Below are 19,777 nucleotides of genomic sequence, written 5' to 3' on the forward strand. Positions count from 1 at the left end.
AGCAGTAAATGAAGAAATGAGGGGGACACAGAAGTTACGGTTAGTGCTCCAAAAAGCTCAAATGAGGCCACGTTTTCTAGGAGTCATGAAACATCTTCCTCAACCATTTCTGTAAAACATTCTGACATGCAGAGTGAAACGTACTTCCAACACCAGCAGAGTCTGTCAGTTCAGTCCCTAGTAATCAGCAGCAGAGTCACTACAGAGTTCTAATTAACAACTAGATTGTTAACATTCTGGATTCAAGACATCAGGAAAGCACTGAACGGCATTTTGTTGGAATAGTAGCTCTTGAATTGAAAGCCTTTCCCAAAGAGCAGGTTGAAGTAAATGAGCACTGAAATATTAATGCAGGCATGAAACCAGAGGGTTAAAAATATGAGATGAGGGGGGCGTGGCTTGGCGGGCGAAGATGGCGGTCGCAGCCTTGTAGAGCTCCCGCCGGCCCGGACTTAATCCGTTCATTTATCCTGGCCCCCGAGCCCGCTGTTGATACCCAGTGGTTGGCATCGATCCGGCGAAGTCTCCTGTCTACTTTGGTGTGTCGATCCTGCATTTCTTCCCTTCCTATGATCGCAGGGAGGCGACAGCGACGTGCGGCCTGGTGACCGGCCGGAGACCGGGGTCCTCGAGTTTCGCGACGCCTGGTGGCGGTTGCGATCTGGCGGGTGTGGGTGGCATCCACTGCGCCGCCCTTGGCTCCACTTTACAGCTACGATCGCCTGGAGATCAGGACGGCGCCACTAGCTCCTACTCCTCAGGAGGACGACTCTTCCCCTGTGTGACCAGAGAGAGGCGACGACACTGCGAGGCCTCGTGACCGGCTGGAGACTGGGGTCCTTGAGCTCCGAGGCGGCCGGTGACAGACTGGCAGACGGTGGTGGCATCCGCTACACCGCTCTTGGCTCGGCCCGCTGGCTACGGCTGCCCACGGATCACGGAGCCACGGAGCCACAGCTTATTTCTGAGCTTCGGACGGCCGCTCGTGGCGACGAGTGTGGGTGAGGCCTGTCCCACTTGGGTGAAGCCGGGACCTCGATTTTTGCGACACCGGATCTGTGCCGGCCGGCCCGCCTTCTCCTTTGAGACTTCATTGCTGCAGTTCCATCCAAGACTTGCGACAGTGCCCGACGGTTCCGGGGTGGTGTCCGCCCTGCCCGGCGTGTGCCATGACCAGGGATAGAGGAGGTGGCCCGCCTAAACATGGCCCCATCGACAAATTCACCGGGCCGAGTGGCGGCTCTGGGGCGGCCGGTGGCAGCGGTGGCCCTGGACCGGACAATGCAGCTATACTGCCGGCCATCACCCAGTCCCGGGACATGCTTGATGCCAAAATTGGGGCGGTCGGGGCGGATGTCACGCTCCTGCGCCAGGACCTCCGCAACGCGGTGGAGCGGATCACCGGGGCTGAGTCCCGCATCACAGCGACCGAGGCTGACATTGGCGCCCTAAAGAATTGATTGGCGGAGGTGGAGAGAGTTCAAAAGACACTGGCGGCCCGCGTGGAGGATGCCGAAGGGCGCGCACGGAGGAACAACCTCCGCTTCATTGGCTTTCCGGAGCGGTGCGAGAAGGACGACATGGAGCGGTTCTTGACCCAGTGGCTGGAGAGGTGGCTCCCCGAAGGGGCACTGTCCACGTGCTTCGTGATTGAGAGGGCCCACAGGGCTCTAACCCAGCGGCCGCCGGAGGGTGAGCGCCCACGGCCAGTCATCGCCCGGCTGCTAAATTACCATGACCGGGATGTTATCCTGCGGGAGGCGAGGAACAAGGGCTCGCTCGCCTTCGAGAATCATACCATCATGATTTTCCCGGACTACACGAAGATGGTGCAGCAGCAGAGACAATCCTTCATGGACGCTAAGGCTAAGCTGAGGGGCCTCAAGCTCCAATACTCTCTCCTGTATCCAGCCCGCCTGCGGGTGGTGTATCAGTCCCGGTCCCATTTCTTTGATTCACCGGAGGAGGTGTTCCGCTGGACCGACGAAGCGGTGCGACTCAGGCCGCACCCCCAGCCGGGACTGGACCCGGGCAGGTCCCAGGGATTGTCGCCGGAGCGGACGGATCGCCCGAACAGGAAGGGCCGCAATCGGAGGTCTCGCTCTAAGAAGAGGTCGGCCTCCGCCAGTGCATCGCAGTCGGGTGGTGCCAGGGACTCGGAGCACTCCGATGCGGGCAGCTGAACATTGCTGGGACTAGACTCTTTTTGCTGAACACTGAATTGCCCTAATTTGGCTGGTGAGACTGTTCTATTCTGTCTTTTGCATGCCGGTCGGTTCGCATGTGAGGACTCCAGTTGTTTTTCATGGGGACACAGTGGGGCTCGGGGGGTACCGTTTGTGGGCCTCAGACCCTCACGGATGTGAGTGTTGTTGGGGGGGTGGTGTGTGTGTCATGGTTGGGTTATTAGGATCCATTGGTATGGCGGGCCCTGGGTCCTCTGTTTTGGACCCGGGTCTCTCCATGCCGCGACAGATACTTCACAGTTCTTTGAGGTATTGGGGTGGTGGGTGTGGGGTGTGGGGGGAGGCTCTTGTGTTGCAAATGTTGGGGGGGTTCTGGGTTGGGGGGTTGCTGAGTGTATGGGCGGGGGGGGTGGGACCACACGTGTCTGAGGCTTTGATTTTTGTTGATTTGCGGGTTGCGCCAGGGTGGGACGGAGGGCCGGATTCTAGACTTTGTGATGATAATGGCTGATACTGTGACCATGTCTCCTCAAAAGACCCTGCGGGTTGTGACATGGAATGTGAGGGGTATCCTGGATAAAATCAAGCGTGGGGCTGTGCTGCGATGGGGGAAGAGGGAGATGGTGGATGTGCTCCTGCTCCAGGAGACTCACATGCTGGGTTCTAAGGCCCCTAGCCTCCAGAGGTTTGGATATCAACAGGTTTATCATGCGGGCTTCACGAGGGGGTCGCGGGGGGTGGCCATACTGGTACACCCTAGGGTGGCTTATGTTCACGAGAAACAATGGATTGATCCTCACGGCCGGTATGTCTTTATCAAGGGCCTGCTGGGCTCCGAGCCAGTGGTTTTTGGTAGTGTGTACGCCCCTCCCCCCTCGCAGTGGGCCTTGTCCGAGCGGCTGTTCGCGCTGTGGGACGAGATTCCGGAGGTTCTGACCATGGTGGGGGGCGATTGGAACGAGGTTATGGATGTGGGCCTGGATCGCCTGAGACGAGCTCCTGTTGTGTCTGACCCCCCCCCGCGGCTGCTCCCACCAGATTGTGTGCGACTGTGAGTGGTCTGGGCTGGATTGATGTATGGCGGCATTTTCACCCTGCGGTGCGTGCATTCACGTATGTGTCAGCGGTGCATGGGTCCTTCTCGAGACTAGATTATTTGTTTGTGCCGGGTGCCTGCCTGAGTCGCGTCAGGGATGCCGCGATACTCCCCAGAGGCCTCTCGGATCATTCCCCTGTCCTGGCTACCGTGACCCTCCCCTCTAAACGACAACCTTTTCGCTGGCGTATGTCCTCCTGGCAGCTGCAGCGGCCGGAGTATGTGAACCATTTACGCGAGGCGATCGACCACTTCTGGCGCGAGAATTTGGTGGGGGATGTCGACGCACTGGTCGTGTGGGAGGCGCTGAAGCCTACGCTCCGGGGCGTTGATATAGCTTGGTGTGTGGCAGCTCGGCGACAACATCGGGAGGCCATTGTGACCGCCGCGGCCCGCGTTGAGGAGTTGGAGCAGCGTGGTCGGCTCGGGGGTGATGAGGGCGTTGTGAGACAGCTCCTGCAGGCCCAACAGATGTATGCCTCAGTCCTGTACGAGGAGGCCCGACAAGCGTGGCTCGCCACGCGCAGCAGGGTATACCAGTGGGGCGACAAGTCCTGCACCATGTTGCATAGGCTGTGCCAGGCGACTTTCCAGCCCCTAGTGCTGCCTGGTCTCACGGCGGACGACGGCTCGGTCATGACCGACCCAGATTTGCTGGCGGCTAGCTTTGCCCGTTATTACGAGGCGCAATACGCTCCTCGTGATCCTTTGATGGTGGACGAGATTGCCTCGTACCTGGATGACCTGCCCCCGCAGGCAGTCCCTGACGAGACCAGAACCGCCTTGGAGGCCCCGCTTACGTCTGAGGAACTCGGGGAGGCCCTTGGTCAATTAAACACTGGCAAGGCGCCCGGCCCGAGCGGTTATCCTAGTGAATTTTACAAAAAGTTCCACGTCCAGCTGGGACCCCACTTTCGCAGCGCCCTGGAGGCGGCACAGGCTCGGGGCGAGTTGCCACCAGACTGGCGTCATGCCGAAATAGTGGTATTCTTGAAGCCGGGCAGGGCGCCGAACCGGCACGACTCTTACAGGCCGATCTCCCTTCTCAACATCGAGGCCAAGATCTTGGCGAAGGCCCTAGCGAACCGCCTTTTGCCTCACATTGCTGACCTGGTCCACCCTGACCAGGCCGGATTCATGCCGCACAGGGCCACCCGGCATAATATCCGACGGGCGCAGGCGGCGGTTGACGCCATGGGTGCTAGGGATGAACAGGCAGCACTCCTTCTCGCGGACATGGACCGAGCCTTCGATTCCGTGAGTTGGGCATATCTGTTCACCTTGTTAGCCCGCCTTAATCTAGGGCCTGTCTTCCTGTCGTATATTCGTCTCCTCTACACTAATGTTACGGCTTCGGTCCGCGTGGCCGGCGCGGTCTCTGGGCGCTTCCGCATCGGTCGTGGCACTCGACAGGGTTGCCCGCTATCCCCCTACCTATTTGCCCTCGCCATGGAGCCCCTGGCGTCGCGGATACGAACGGATGCCCAACTACGCGGCTTTGTCTGGAACGATGACCTGGCGGATAGGGTTGCACTGTATGCGGATGACGTCCTCTATTCCTTACGGATCTGCGGCGCTCGGGTCCCCGGGTTTTGGAGATCATGCGGGGGTTTGGCGGGGTCTCAGGGCTCCACCTTAATCTGAACAAATCGACCCTATGGATTTTGGGTGGCGGAGTGGTTGCCGACCCATGGGCCGCCGAACTGCGTGTGGCGACAGATGGCCTAAAATATCTGGGCGTCTTTCTCTCGGACTCGCGGGCAGTGGCCTGGGCACGTAGTGTCTTGCCGGTGTGGGAACGGGTCCAGACAGATGTTAAAACTTGGTCCAGAATGCCACTCACAATCTTTGGGAGGTCGGCCATCTTTAAGATGGTGGCACTGCCGAGGATTCTATACCAACTCCAAAACTTCCCACACCCCATTGGCATGGAGTGGTTCCGCCAGGTTAACTCTGTGCTGGGCTGCTTCCTGTGGGATGGTGGTGCAGCCAGGGTGGCCTTGAAGACGTGCTTTCTATCTACATACTGTGGTGGCTTGGCCACCTCAGACCTCCTCTCCTATTACCAAGCGTCTCACTTACTTGTCCTCAATGAATGGTGGCATGGAGACAGGGGTGATCCGGCCTATGCCCTGGAACGACTGCTCATGGGTGATCGCACGCTTCACACTATTCTTTATTCGGCTCGCATACGCCGTGGATTGCCGTCGGTCACTAAAGTGGTATTTGCGGTGTGGCGGCAATCCTTGCGCCGCATGGGTTGGTGGGGCAAATTAACAGCTGAAACGCCGCTGTGGCACAATGGCCTGCTTCCGGAACAGGCGGCCCTAGCCGGGTTTGAGGGATGGGAGGCTATTGGAGTTACACAACTGGGCCAGGTCATGTCCGGCACCACCCTCAAGTCCTTCGAGGAACTCCGCGCGGAGTTCCAGATGCCTCAGTCCCAGTTCTTCCGCTACCTCCAGCTGCGGCATGCCCTCGCCCCGAGCATTGCCGGCCTCGACTCCCTGCCGGAGTTCAGCCCGATTGAGGCAAACGTGTTTATGGGAGACTTGGGAGACAAGAAAGTCTCTAGGATTTATCAGACACTTGTTATCCACTGCTCCTCCACTCTCCGCTCCCTTCGGGAGGCGTGGGAGGTGGACGTGGGCGCCCTTGATGAGGACGATTGGAGGGAGGCGCTGGAATCCCCGCGCGGCACCGCCGTTGCGGTTCGGCTCCGCCTGATTCAATTCAAATACTTGCACCGTGCTTATTATTCGCGTGAGCGTCTGTGGAAGGCTGGCTTGATTGCGTCACCGGAATGCCTGCGCTGTGGGGAAGTGCCTGGCTCCCTGATGCATACGGTGTGGTCGTGTGGTCGCCTGACTGGATTCTGGAGGGGCGTGTGGAGTTGCCTGGCTGAGGTCCTGGGTTGGGATCTTCCTCGTATCCACCGGCTGGGCCTGCTGCATATTATGGAAGGGGTTGGGGGCAACGTATATAAGCGTCACCTGTTGCTCCTGGGGCTGGTTGTGGCCAAACGAGACCTGGCTCGGGCATGGAAATCTGTGAGGGCCCCCCCCCTGTCTGCATGGAAGGCTGGGCTAGATTATTTCATGGGCCTGGAAAAGCCGGTCTTTGAGGCGCGGGGCTGCCCGCGCAAACATTTCAAGATCTGGAAGCGGTGGGCCGACTACCGTGGCCTGTCCTTGGACCCCCCGGCGGAGCAGGAGGAGGACATTTGATCACAGTGGCACTTCTGGCCTGAAGCGGCAGAGCCCTGGTTGCGCTATACCTGCTTATTCTTTGTGCATTTCCTTTTTTGTTGCTCTTCTTGTACACGTGTGGTGGGGGGGAGTGTTGGGTACGGGGGGGGGTGTAGTTGGGGGTTAGAGTAGGTTGCTGGGGCGTTTCTAAAACTGAGCTTATTTGGCATTTGCTTCATCCTTTCCTGTCTATGTCATCGTTACATTGATACTGTTGTGGTGATCTTGGTGTGTGGAGATACCACATTCTTGATACTCCTATGCTCAATAAACTTGGTTTTGAAAAATATGAGATGAGTTGAGGTGTGGGTTTGTAGTAATTTGAGGCAGAATGTATTTTTAAAGGAGCAAAATATAGAGTGTGATGTCTGAACAAGTACAGCATCCCCTATGCACATCGGTTTACTCAGCCTACCCATCTTCTCAATCGCTTGACAGCTCCCTAACTTAAAAAAAAACAAAAGATAAAGGGATGCTACAGTTATGTCTGCTAATAAGGTCTCAACATACCTTACACACACACACACACACAGCGGCACAAGCAATACACGAACATCCTGCTGCACAAAAAGTACCAGTCGTATACATCTTAACTCGAGAGCTTTTTGAGATTGCACATTAAACTCTTCTGCCTGAACAGCAGGCCCAGGAAGCAAGGATTGATCTTGTTAATGATGAAACCCTGGCGCCGAGCCTTGGTTTTCCACCACGCTGCATTGCACAGACTCCCAGTGTTATTATGAAAATGTCCCTAGCAAAAAGACGCTGCGCCGCATTACCAGGGCACCGATTCATCATAGCCCGCCCGACTCCTGCTCATCAACAAGTCTGAGTGATGAAAAGGCCCAATATTATCCTGACAGTACTTCATGCACAAGTCTCGATCACACATTATTACAGCATCCATATTAATTTTCAGTGACACGCGTCCTCGGCCTGTTCAAATTAGGAAAACCAACGAGGGGGAGTTGATGAAATACCAGCATAGCCACAGCTCATTGCATTCCAATTTGCATGCAAATGGTTTATCTGCAGAATTCCATTCCCGGCAACCCGGCAAGTGAAAAACAACAGCAATCTGCACTTCAGGGCCACCGTACAGGGGCTAATGAATCGCAAAGACAGGCGGAAGTGACAGACCTATGAGGGGGTCGATTTCCACTGGCAGCTGGTACGGCTGGTCCTGCACAGCACCTTGATGGGCTGAAATGTCAGAAAATAAGAAAGAAAAATCAATCACTATAGGCAATAACCTTCAAAACATACAGATCAAACGTTAGGCATGTCTTTAATATGTATCCAAGTACCTTTTTCTCTATTGTTAAGCTTATAAAAAACGAGAGCAAAGCAACTAAGTACTGTTTGTAGGTCTGTATAGGATAATGCATTTCAGAAGCTCTGTAAAGCACATGTGCCATCGACAGCTATTTCGGCCCCGAGCCATGAGCTGCGGCAGATGTCTCAATGGCAGCTCCACTGCCACAAAATGACGTGGTGGAGAAAGCTGGAAATAGACTTTGACAACCAGCCATCTGCTGGCTGCGTACACGGCTTTGCTACTTATCCACATGACTAAGACTCGGAGGATTAAACATTTACAATGCAGAAAAGCAGACCGAACCCTTCTCCTCTCCCCAGCTCCCCAACCAACAAAACAAGGACATGAATACAAAAAGATGAGCTTATAACCACAATACCCTATGTGACCATGTGACAGCGCTCCAGGCGCGAGAAGCTGAGAACTTGTAGCTATGCAGGAAATGGGCCACACCAGTGACTGTCACCGGTTAGAATAAGGACCATCAATTGAATGTACAACCAAGGTTTTAGGTTTCCTTAAAATATACAAGTTCCAGAGGTGAATGCGGGTTCAACTGTAAAATGGGAGTGGTGAGCCGATGTGTATTTTTAATACTGTACATCGACTAGTATTGGCTTTCAGCCTATGTGTATGCACATTCAAGATTGGAGGAACTGTTTTGACCAGCATCACCCAATTGTGGTCTTGCACACTTAACTCTTTTGTGTCTGGTCACACTCTAGGAGTTGCAGCCAATTAGAATGGTCAACCCCTGCTCCTGGAAGAAAATGAGGAATCGCTGGATTCAAGTTTGCAGAAGTTGGTATATTTTCAATAAAATACAATAATGAGGTTTACCCTCTTGGCTTTCCAATCAAGGAAACAGCGTTCTGCTGCTCTGCACTGGTTAATTCAGTTCTTGAAAGGTTAGAGTACGTATCTTTACACTAGACACGTCCCAAACAAGGTGAGCTTGTCTCACCCCTCGACCTCAAAGGGTATAGAATGCACAAAGAAAAACAAAATGTAATTCCTAATAAAGTTTGTCATTCTTGGGTGTCTCTGGGAACCCCGTATTACAGAATGAATGTTGTATATTTACTGCCCTTTTGAACAAGTGTCCATAATGAAGGAAGAACGCCCTAATCGGAAAATGAAGAACCTACTTAGTAGTCCTCCATGTCCGCCTAGCCTTTCCCCGTGAAACATTCTCACAGTCCCATCACTATATATACTATTAAGCATCATCTTCTTAATGCAGGTGTCCCATAAAGAGCAGTTTGAAAGAGCCTACCCTCAGGTACTCTACACCGTAATTCAGATTTTAAAGGCTATAACTGGTCATTTCATTGCTTTCTTTAATGTTTCCTCTAACATTATAGAAATACAATTTCATTACAGTATTTTATGCGAGGCCTGCTTTCATCTGCTATGAGGAGAATGCAGAATATGTTCCATTAAACATCATTTCGTGTGCACGTGTGCCTTGAAGTAGCTCCTCTTTTAGCTGCTTCACATATTCTTAAAGATTTCAGGCCTCATATCAAAAGTCCATTCGACTTTAAGGTTATTTTTTTCTGCGTCTGATATTGTTGTCTTGTATTTTGTTAAACAGTTATTTTTTCTGTGCTTCAATATCTATGATTCCACAAGCTGCTTTGACGGTTTCTGAGTCAGGTCTGCTACTGACAACTCCAAGTCCAACAAACTTACATTTTCTATCAGAACATTCATGTTTGTATCTGCCACGGTCATCTTGAACATGGCCATTTCCTAGGCAAAAGTTAAAAATCACCCTCAGTTGCTGAAGTTGTGGGCGTTTTTCACATCAAACACTTTGTGCTTTTTTTCCACTCTATACATTGAATTCACACGTTTACTGGGACAGAGCTATTACAGTTAAATCAAAATGACGAAGTGTTTTAGTGGCTTATGCTAACTAATCCCCAATTAGACTTCAGCTCCATCTTTGTAAAAATAGCTGCTGAATCATGATGTTCATTCTGTGTCTATATTTTCTATCTCGATACCGCATGCAGCAAAATTTGCATTGTTTATTTCATATGACATATGAAGGAAGTCTTATTATTGCTATTAAGGCTCTTCCTGCTTGTAAACTGTATTGTATTAATTCACTATTGTTTTCTGTTTATGTAACTAGTTTGCTCTGGTATCTCCGGGTGGCATTAGGTCAGAAGGGGTGAATTAAAATTCATGTAGTGGGTTAGTGTTTAGATGATTATTAGAGGGTTAAGTGACTTTTAAATTATAAATTATGATTCGTTATTATATTCTTGTATCGTGCTGACTTAACAGTTGCAATATTTTCTTAAGCTACAATTGGCTATAACAACTACTGAATTTGTGAGCAAGGATATTTTGGGTCTCTACTAGGAATTCTGCCTGATTTTCTATGAAATGCAGAGTTGGTCTATTTTCCGTTTTTTTTTTACTTATTGTATTATTTCAGAGCTTTCATGGTAATTGATTTCTAGGAACGTAATCTCATCCCTGGGACACATTGCCTAATAGACTTTGAGGCTAACAGTGTGCCCTACCACAGCGATAAAAGGGTATGGCACGGTCATGGAGATTATCTAAGCAACAGCGCGCCCACAAGTCATCCTTCCCTGCTGTTTTTGAAGTTGAGCCCTATGTAACGTGCAAAGGCTTCTTGGCTCTGGTTCCTAGATGTTAGCACTATCGTTTATAATCCACACTATACTGTCCAGTATCTAGGAGAGACACTTGCAATAAGACTCCACGTGCACAGAGGGTTTTAGAAAAGATTCACCACTGCACCAAATAAGAGCACTTGCACGATCTCCACTTCTTGGTGATGGGTGTTGAATTCAAGTTGCTCAACAGCTCTTCTTTCATGCTTGTTTCTTGGACTGGCCACTTTTGTTTTTTCAAAAGCAAGGTAAACAACATGCCAATAGCAGCTGCACTGAAAGCAATGGGGTTCCGCCAGCACTCGTTATTGGGGATATTTTTATTACTTTGAATCTTTATTTGACTTCAATCCATTCACTTGTACTTTTGGATATTTGAGGTGCTGGACTAGTTAATTAACAAATAGTGAAGAATTAACACAACAAAGGAAAATGTGTCTGCATCTTCAAACCTGAATTTCAAGTATGCCTTCATAAGTATAATCCTAAAGATTAACCCTCTAATCTCCTTCCTTTTTTGCTGACTAGTTTCATTTATCTATACCTTACTTCCACATATCCATGAAGTGAAGGTAGAGAGATTCTCTATATGGATAGGGGAATCGCGGGGTGCTGCCCACCTATCTCATTAATCTAATACTAAGGAATCCTACCGCCAGTAGCGGCTCCTGGAGGGGGTGCTACGGGGTGGTTGGACGGGGGCGGGGCAGGCTGGATTTTAGTAAACTCCGGCATACGGCCGAACCTAGGTAAGTACATAAATAAATAAATGAATGAAACAAATTACATTGCGCATGCTGGAATGCCAAATGGCGATGCAGCGTGCGCAATGTAATTCATTTTATTTATATATTTATGTACTTGCCTCCGTTCAGCCGTATGCCGGAATTTACTTTGCTTTTAATCTTTACAACGCTATATCAAATTGCTCACCTGCCATCTAGTGTTGGTTATATTCCGCTTCCATTTGCTTTAGCATTTCTCCGACTGACATTTACTTCATTCTGACAAATTCTCCATATGGCTGCCTTCCTCCTGGTCGAAAACTAGATGTCATTTTGCTCCATCTCTCTTTCTCTGCCTCTTATCTACTATTACTCTGCACCTTTCTCCACTTTTATACCAGTGAATGCTTTAGCGTTACCTCATTTATTTTTCTCCCAACCGTTCTTCCAACACTCTATCTATTATTTCGCCTTGTTTCAATCAGTATGATGAGCATCTGTTCATTTTCTGTTTCAACCCCTTCCAATTACCCATCGTGTTTTTTTCTTCTCTTGACTGGATGCCCTTTTGATCTCTTCTCCAATGTGTTTGCTCTGTACTGTTCGAGTGTATTCATGTTCTTGCACCCCCAACATTTTCATCTCTTGGTACTTTGTAAAGTCACCTTTTAACCTTTGTTCTACTCCACAAATTCATCCCTCATTCTGCAAATTCATACCTATTCACAATTCTATTTTTGTTTCTTTTAATGCTCAAATAACCTTGTGGAACACTCCCCACCATTTTAGTCGGATCTGATTGGCCTGTCCTGCCAAGTTTCCCAGGTCCAGGTGTGATGTTCTTCTCCAGACCAGGTTTGTTCTTTGAGTTCTGGTATTTGTAGTCTTGCTTTTTCTATTGTAAAACAGGATTACACGTCCCAGAATTCAAAGAAAAAAACCTGGTCTGGAGAAGCACATCATGCTTGGACCTGGGAAAATGGCAACGATGCTTGGTTTCCTTGTTAAATGATCTCTTATCTTACAGTTTAAAGTGATAAACTGGGCAGCGAGCACAGCCCTTTTTAGGTCTCGCTGAAGCCATCCCATTAGGGATGCTTTGGCGAGATTAAAGTAAGGGCTTTCAAAATTGCACCCAAAGTGCGGATCGGGTACAGTGCATGTGAGCACAACCACGCGCATTGCGCACAGCTTCCATTTGCCACCAGACACTTTGTGCGCTCGCTGCCTCTGCTGCCACACGCATTCAGCTCACCAGGCTGTCTCCGTGCCTGTGTTTTCTTGCCTTTAACACGAGAACTCTACCGCTGGGTTTTCCTGGCGCTGCCGACAGCGGTACCTCCCCCATATGAGCTTTCATTCTCTCTTTTACTTTCCATTCCCCCCAAGCCTGCACGCCACACCTCACCACTCACTCACTAAATAAACACTTTTGTTTTTAACTTGGAAATATTCTTGGGGGCGCTAGAGGGCGCACGGCAAGATGGCCGCACTCATGTGAGGCTCTGCCAGAAGGAGCAAAAATCCTTTTATTATCCGACACATCCTGCCTTTGCCACCCGATAATTTGATGACCACGCGTGCCTAATAACATGCGGCACTGATTGAGGCGGTTTCCTGACACCGAACCCCCTTTTGAGGCGTGTGCTGGTGCGTGGTTCTCCTGCCGGGATCTTTGCCTCGTGGAGCCCGGGGCCGATCTGCTGCTGCTGACTTGGATGGAGCCTGGCGGATGTGGGGCGACCCGACAGCGAGAGAAGTTATGGCCCAGTGAAACGGAGGCACAGTGGACCGTACTGAACTGGAGCCGGTGAAGACTCCGGAGGCGTGTGACGGCTGGGTGACCCGTGGCTGCATTGACTGGTCGGGGCCGGGCAGGCGCCCGCCTGTGCTGGTGGCGGTGAGTGGGGTAGCGGCCTAGGAGAGGTCGGGGCTGGGGAGGCGGCGCTAGGCCGGACTGGGCTGCTCCGCGCGATCTGCTGCCGGCGGGGGTGGGGTGCGGACTGGTGCGATCGACTGGAGGCGGCAGGGTAGCGGTGGCCCCCGTGGAGCCTGGGGCATTTGAAACCAGCTGTATACCGGAGCCGTCGTGGGGCTCAATATCTGTCCATTGCCCGAGGAAGGGAGTCCGGTGGTGGGCCTGGAGCCTAGCCCTGCTTGCTGTTGCTAGCTGGTGGCAGTGATCGTGAGGTGATTGAAGATTTGCTGCAATAGGGAACTGGATCTGCTTGCATCCTTTGGTTCCTGATACCATTATAAGTTTCTGCACGTGGTGTTCACTGATTACTGTTTGGCATTAACATTCCACTTTCGTCTCGACCGTCGCTGAGGGGCCTAGACGAAGTTGCATTGGCTATACTAGACCGGTGGCAGCATGGGCAGGCCAGAGAGGAATCAACCCAAAACAAACTTTGAAACAAGAAAAACTGCGATATCATCTACACAGGCTCCCTCGGACGCCGAGCCGACCGGGGCTTCGGGGGGGGGGGGGGGGGGGGGGGACGGGGGGGACGCCGAATTTAGAGGTCACGCTCATGGCTATGCAGAAAACATTGCAATCCATCGAGGGCACCATGGAGGCCGTTAATCACAGACTTGATCACATGGCCACGCAGTTTGACAGACAGAATGAGAGGATGGGTGAAGTGGAACAGAGGGTTTCAGCCACGGAGGATGGTCTAGCCACGGTAACTAATAAAGTCTTCAATATGGAGTGGGTATTGGCGGTCATTCAGGCTAAAAATGAGGAATTGGAAGGGCGGTCCCAACGCAATAACATCCGCGTTACGGGGCTGCCGGAATCCAGAAATGTTGGCAAAATGGAAGACTTTATGGAACGATTATTTGTTGAAATATTTGGGACTGAGCAACTTTCTCGAGTATTTATAGTTGAACGTGCGCATTGCTCCTTAGCGAAACTACCAGTGCCTGGTGCGCCACCTCGCCCCATCATTGCCCGCATAGTCAATTATAAAGACAGGGACGTGCTTCTACGCTTGGCACGAGAGAAGGGTACCTTAGAGTATCAAGGCAGCAAATTGGAGTTTTTCCCCGATTTCACGATGGCAGTGCAAGCAGCGCGGAAGGAATTCAATGGGGTGAAGCAACTTCTTCGAGCAGAAGGCATACCATGCCATGTTGTACCCAGCTAGTCTGCGGATTGGAGCACCGTCGGATAATAAAATTTTCACGTCTCCGAAAGCGGCCATGGATTATGCTAAAAAGCAGAAGAAACGAAAGCGAGACTCCACTATGGCGCAGGAAGGGGAGGAAGAGTTGCACGACGAAGCTGCCTGAGCCTTCGAACTTCTCGAGCATCTCGGGATTCCTCGTTCATCTTCACAGGGGAGCTGCTGCTAATCACCACGCTACTCCCCTCGATAGAATTTAAATATTGCATGACTTATATAATGTTGGGTGGTGGATTTGTGGAGCTTCAACGTTTTCAACGATGGTCACAAACACTTCAAATGATGTTGCAGGACTTATGCACTATTTGAGTTAATAATTTCTGGGGCACACAGCTGGAACCACAATATTACCCTTACACGAAGGGGTGAGGGTGTAGGAGGGACTGGCACTATTGGTTAGATTCCTGCTAGGAACCAATACTTGCCAATGTGCTGGTATGTTATAATGGAGGCACCGTGTCACTTATTGGTAATTGTTTGGTGTAAAGTCCCTAGACCGATGAGGTAAAGAACTGCTACAACGTAGGGACATGGACCTAATAGGGTGGTAAGGATGGGCAGTTCATATAAATGGCTTGGTCTCCTCCCTTTTATTACCATTAACGGGAGATGAACGCCTCTAGGGCCCCACATATGGGAGTACCCCACAATATGTTTGAAGCTGGGTTGGGAGTTTGGAGTTTGGGGGGTTGGAAATGGCTTTGGCAGGTTGGGGGAGCTGAAGTGGGAGGGGGGTGGACAAGTGAGTTTCAGAGAATCCAGGTCTGGGTCGGTTCTATTAATGATACAGGTAGGAGATCGGGAGGGATGGAAGATGGGAATGGGGCTTTGTTGGCTGGAATACTGCTTAGATTCTAAGAAGATGCCTGCAGTTACCTGTTCGGTTTGTTACTCTGTGCTTAGAAGCTGGTCCTGGGAGGTGGGCTCGACAGCTATGCTTAAAGGGCTAAAATATGGAAGTTCATATAGATAAGGGGGGGGGAGGATTAATTGGGTCACATGGAATGTGCGGGGACTAACCGACCACAAAAGACGAGGCAGGTATTGGCATATTTAAACAGGCATGGAGTGCAAGTGGTCTTCCTTCAGGAGACACACCTTAAGGTGCGGGCGGCAGAAACGGTTGCCAGACAGTGGGCGGGTACTAGGCTAGCATCAAATTACTCCTCATATGCTCGTGGGGTCATGATATTGATTAAGAAAAACATACCATTTGTTTCGCTACACGAGGATATTGACAAAGAGGGTCGATATATTATTTTGCATGGAAAATTGTGTGGTACACTAGTCACAAAGTGGAGAAGTGTGGCTCAGGGGTTAGAGGCGGCAGACCCGGAAGCTGAGATCGGCCCTGGACCAGAGTTCAATTCCCCGCCTCGGCGGGTCTTGGGCTAAAAATTCCACGGACTCGATAATTCTCGCTCCGGTGCCTTCTCGACTCACGGGTTCACACTCTGCGACTCTGGGCAATAACTTGCTTAATCTCCACAACGGCCCCTCGCGGCGGGATGCCCGGCTTTCACCTTGTGGATACCCTGCCGGGGTTATCTCACAGGGGAATACCAGGACAGGTTCCCTAAGCAAGCGCCGGGAAACCCACTGCGGGTAGCTGTGCGCTATATAAGCTCAAATACATTTACATTTACATTTACAATGGTCAATGCATATGGTCCGAATATTGATGACCCTGAGTTTTATGTCACCTTATGGAACAAAGTATATGCTCTTCCACCCTCAGAAATTGTATGTGGTGGGGATTTGATTGTGACGTTAGACAATGCGCTGGATAGGAAGGATGATCGTCCCTACACAGCTAAGAAAGCAGCTGATGCGGTGCGAGATGGTATGAGTGAACTTGGATTGGTGGATGTGTGGCGACTGGGGCATCCGGGAGTGCGAGAGGGTACTTGTTACACATCGGCGCATGACACCTGGTTGCGTTTGGACTATTGGTTGGTGACAAGGGATGTTAGTGGATGGGTGGTGAAAGTTTGCCATCTGCCTCGAATACTATCGGATCATGCCCCTGTGCTTATGGAGGTATGGCTTCCGTCTCATGCACCTGCACCCTTCTCGTGGCGTCTGCCATCTGGTACTTTATCGGACCTGGTGCTCTGCGAGGAGCTAAGGGCAGTCATTGAGGACTTTTTCGTCAGGAATGTTGGCTCTGTGAATGACATGGGAACTGTATGGGAGGCCTTTAAGGTGACTGTAAGAGGAGCGTATATTGGAATGCAGTCTGGCGTGCTCAAATCATTGAGGGATTCCATGGACAGGTTGGAGCGCGAACTGTTATGCCTTGAGCGACAGCATGAGCTGCAGCCGGCGGAATCTCTGTTGGCTGACATACGGCTAAAGGTCTCAGAGTATAATGACCTAGCAGAGCAGGAGGTTACATTTTTGTCCAAACGTACTAGGGCACGGTATTATGGGGAGGGAGGGCGTCCAGGACGTGGGCTGGCGGACAGAATTAAGGAACCGTGGGCTAGGCACTGTGGAGTACAAGAAATCAAGGAGGGGGATACCAATGTGACGAGTGTGGCTGGTGTATTGGATTGTTTTGTACAATATTATGAGCAAATGTATGGGCATAGGGAGACGGCTGGGGAGGATGAGATAGCGCAATACCTGGAAGACATAGCGTTGGTCTGGCTCTCGAAGGGTCAACAAGACTTTTTAATGCATCACATTACGCAGGGGGAGTTCCGCGATGCAATCGCGGCTCTGCCAAATGGTAAAGCGGCAGGTACTGATGGATTACCATCTGAATTTTATAAGGAGTATGTAGACCTACTACTGCCACATTTGGCAATGGTCCTGGAAGAGGCCTTAGAGCAGGGACAGTTGCCAGCCACGATGAGGGAGGCTCTACTGGTGGCTTTACCAAAACGGGGCAAACCACGAAATCAATGCGAGTCGTATCGACCTCTGTCGCTGATGAATACGGATGTAAAGATCATTGCCAAGGTACTGGCAACGCGACTGCGCTTGATATTGCCTGTTATGGTGCTACCGGACTAGTCCGGTTTCATCCCCCTCCGCTCTACAACACATAATTTGAGGGCTTTGTTCGCTGTTCTGCATCTCCCTAAAACGGATCTTGCTGCGGTGGCGGTGCTATTAGATGCTGCGAAAGCGTTCGATCCGTTGCCTGGCGATATATGATAACAGTGCTGCACCGCATGGGAGTGCCTTTTTTCCTTCCTTGATCACTCTGCTTTATACAAACCCGATTGCACGGGTGCGGGTAAACGATCATGTGTCAGCACCATTCTCTGTACAGAGAGGGACTAGGCAGGGTTGCCCACTCTCACCCTTATTGTTTGCCATCATATTGGAACCCCTAGCATGTATACTGCGACAGAGATATGCGGACACGGCGTTACGTTTCCCTCTCAGGTCCCTGGTGGTATCCATGTACGCCGATGATATGGTTCTGTACGTAAGGGAGCCTGCCAAAAATCTGGAAGGAGTACTCCGGGAGTTCATTCGGTTCGAGCACTTTTCTGATCTCTCCATTAATTGGGACAAATCCATATTATTGCTTCTCACAGATATCACACAGCCGTTTCCATTGGAATTCCCCTTGGCATGGGCAACAGAACCTGTTCGGTACCTGGGGATCTGGGTGCACAGAGACTCCCAAGAGATGATCCGAGCTAACTACAGAGTGGCTATTTCAAAATTGGAAGATCAGGTGATAGGATGGATATGACTGCCACTTTTGTTTGCTGATCGGGTTTCTCTGATAAAAATGGTAGTCCTGCCTAAATTTCTGTACTATTTTGTTAATATACCAATTGCCCTAACATCTCATTTTTTTGCACAGCTTCAGTCATTGTTACTCACTTTAGCCTGGAGAGGGAAGAAACCACGTGTGAGGTGGGATACACCAACAAAGCCTTATGAGTTGGGCGGATTTGCCGTACCAGATATGAGACTGTATTATCTATGAGCTCAGGCTCACTTTGCTATTTATTGGCTTTCGGCGCCACCATACACGCCGCATGTGGCACTTGAGGCGAGCGCAGCATTTCCACTACCCCTAAAGGCGATGATAGTAAATCCGTACTCGGTATATGAGAAAGGTGAAGTGGACACGGTACAGTGTACTTCTAAAGCCTGGGGGGAATTGGGCAAGCGCTCGAACAGACTGCCACTGTACGCGCCGGGAATGCCGTTACTATATCATGCGGATATCTCGGTTTCGAGTGAAGTGGGAGCATTACAGCTGCTGCAGGGTGCTGGGGTGCACACTATGGGGGATATTTTTCCGATCGCTCAGTTTCTTCTGTTGCAGAACTTATTGGAACAGGTGACTAATACAACCATGGCCACTTTCGTTTATGTTAGGCTATGAGCTGCGATACACGCTTTATATCCTTCTTTCCCGGCGGAACCGCCTGTGTTAGGCGCTTTGCAGTTACTATATACGACGACCAATCGGGTGAAATTGATCTCGCGATTGTATCGTGCATCACAGGTGGATGAGGGAGAAGGTGGTGTGACTGCGAAGGCAAGATGGGATGCGTGTTTGCCTGAACCTCTGACTGATGATGAATGGTCTGAGTGCTGTTCTATGACCGGTACATTTGCAGCGAATGGAAATTTTCAACTCATTCACTATAAATTCTTGCAACAATGGTATTATACACCTGCACAACTGGTCAAGTATGGTCTCCGCGAATCATCTGTTTGTGTGCGTTGTGGACTGGATGGCGTCTACTTTCTCCACTTGGCCTGGGGATGCGCACGCGTGTATGCGTTCTGCGCGGATGTGACTGCGGCGTTATCGGAAATGACATCAATTAAAATTGCTAAAGACCAGCGCCTATGTCTGCTGGGCATGGCCTCTGGAGTGCCGGCCGGAATAAGAAGATTGGTAGTGTTGGCGCTGCAGATTGCTAAGAGCAGGGTGGCCGCTTGCTGGAGGTGGGAGACGAGTGCCTGATGTCAAAATATGGTTGCAAGACATGGCATATTGCTGTGATCAGCTGACTTGTTATTATGAAGAACTACCTGCTACCTCGCGGCCGCGAGATGTTTGGGGCCCTTACACTGCGTATATGCTATCTAAGCTTGATGCTGATTGATGTAAGATTCAATGCGTGCGTGCAGTGCCTGAAGGGAATTTCCCGGTTATTACTAAATGGGTAGATGTCCACTGCCGAGTTGTGATTATGGTATTTATGCTCCTTGCCCCATCATATGAATAATCACTATAGAATCGACATCTGAGGTCACTTGGCCTCGCCCCCATTACTCTGTGGTACGTTTTCTTTCCCTTAATGAGCCTTCTGTGAGTGAGCTCGAACTGACCAGTGCCTCAACCAATACTGTGACGAACTCAATGTCC

The 19,777-nt window shown here is 50.8% G+C and overlaps 1 protein-coding gene across 1 annotated transcript in view; it reads right to left on the bottom strand.

The window, feature by feature from the left end:
• Positions 1-19,777, bottom strand: part of LRBA (LPS responsive beige-like anchor protein) — a 2,444,222-nt gene that overhangs the window by 263,492 nt on the left and 2,160,953 nt on the right. Inside the window, exon 51 of the mRNA XM_086962285.1 lies at positions 7,671-7,733. Coding sequence (XP_086818411.1) covers positions 7,671-7,733 — 63 coding nt within the window. The remainder of the gene's footprint in view (positions 1-7,670; positions 7,734-19,777) is intronic.

The sequence above is a fragment of the Lissotriton vulgaris genome, chromosome 3_1, assembly GCF_964263255.1.
Source record: "Lissotriton vulgaris chromosome 3_1, aLisVul1.2, whole genome shotgun sequence".
Classification (NCBI taxonomy): domain Eukaryota; kingdom Metazoa; phylum Chordata; class Amphibia; order Caudata; family Salamandridae; genus Lissotriton; species Lissotriton vulgaris.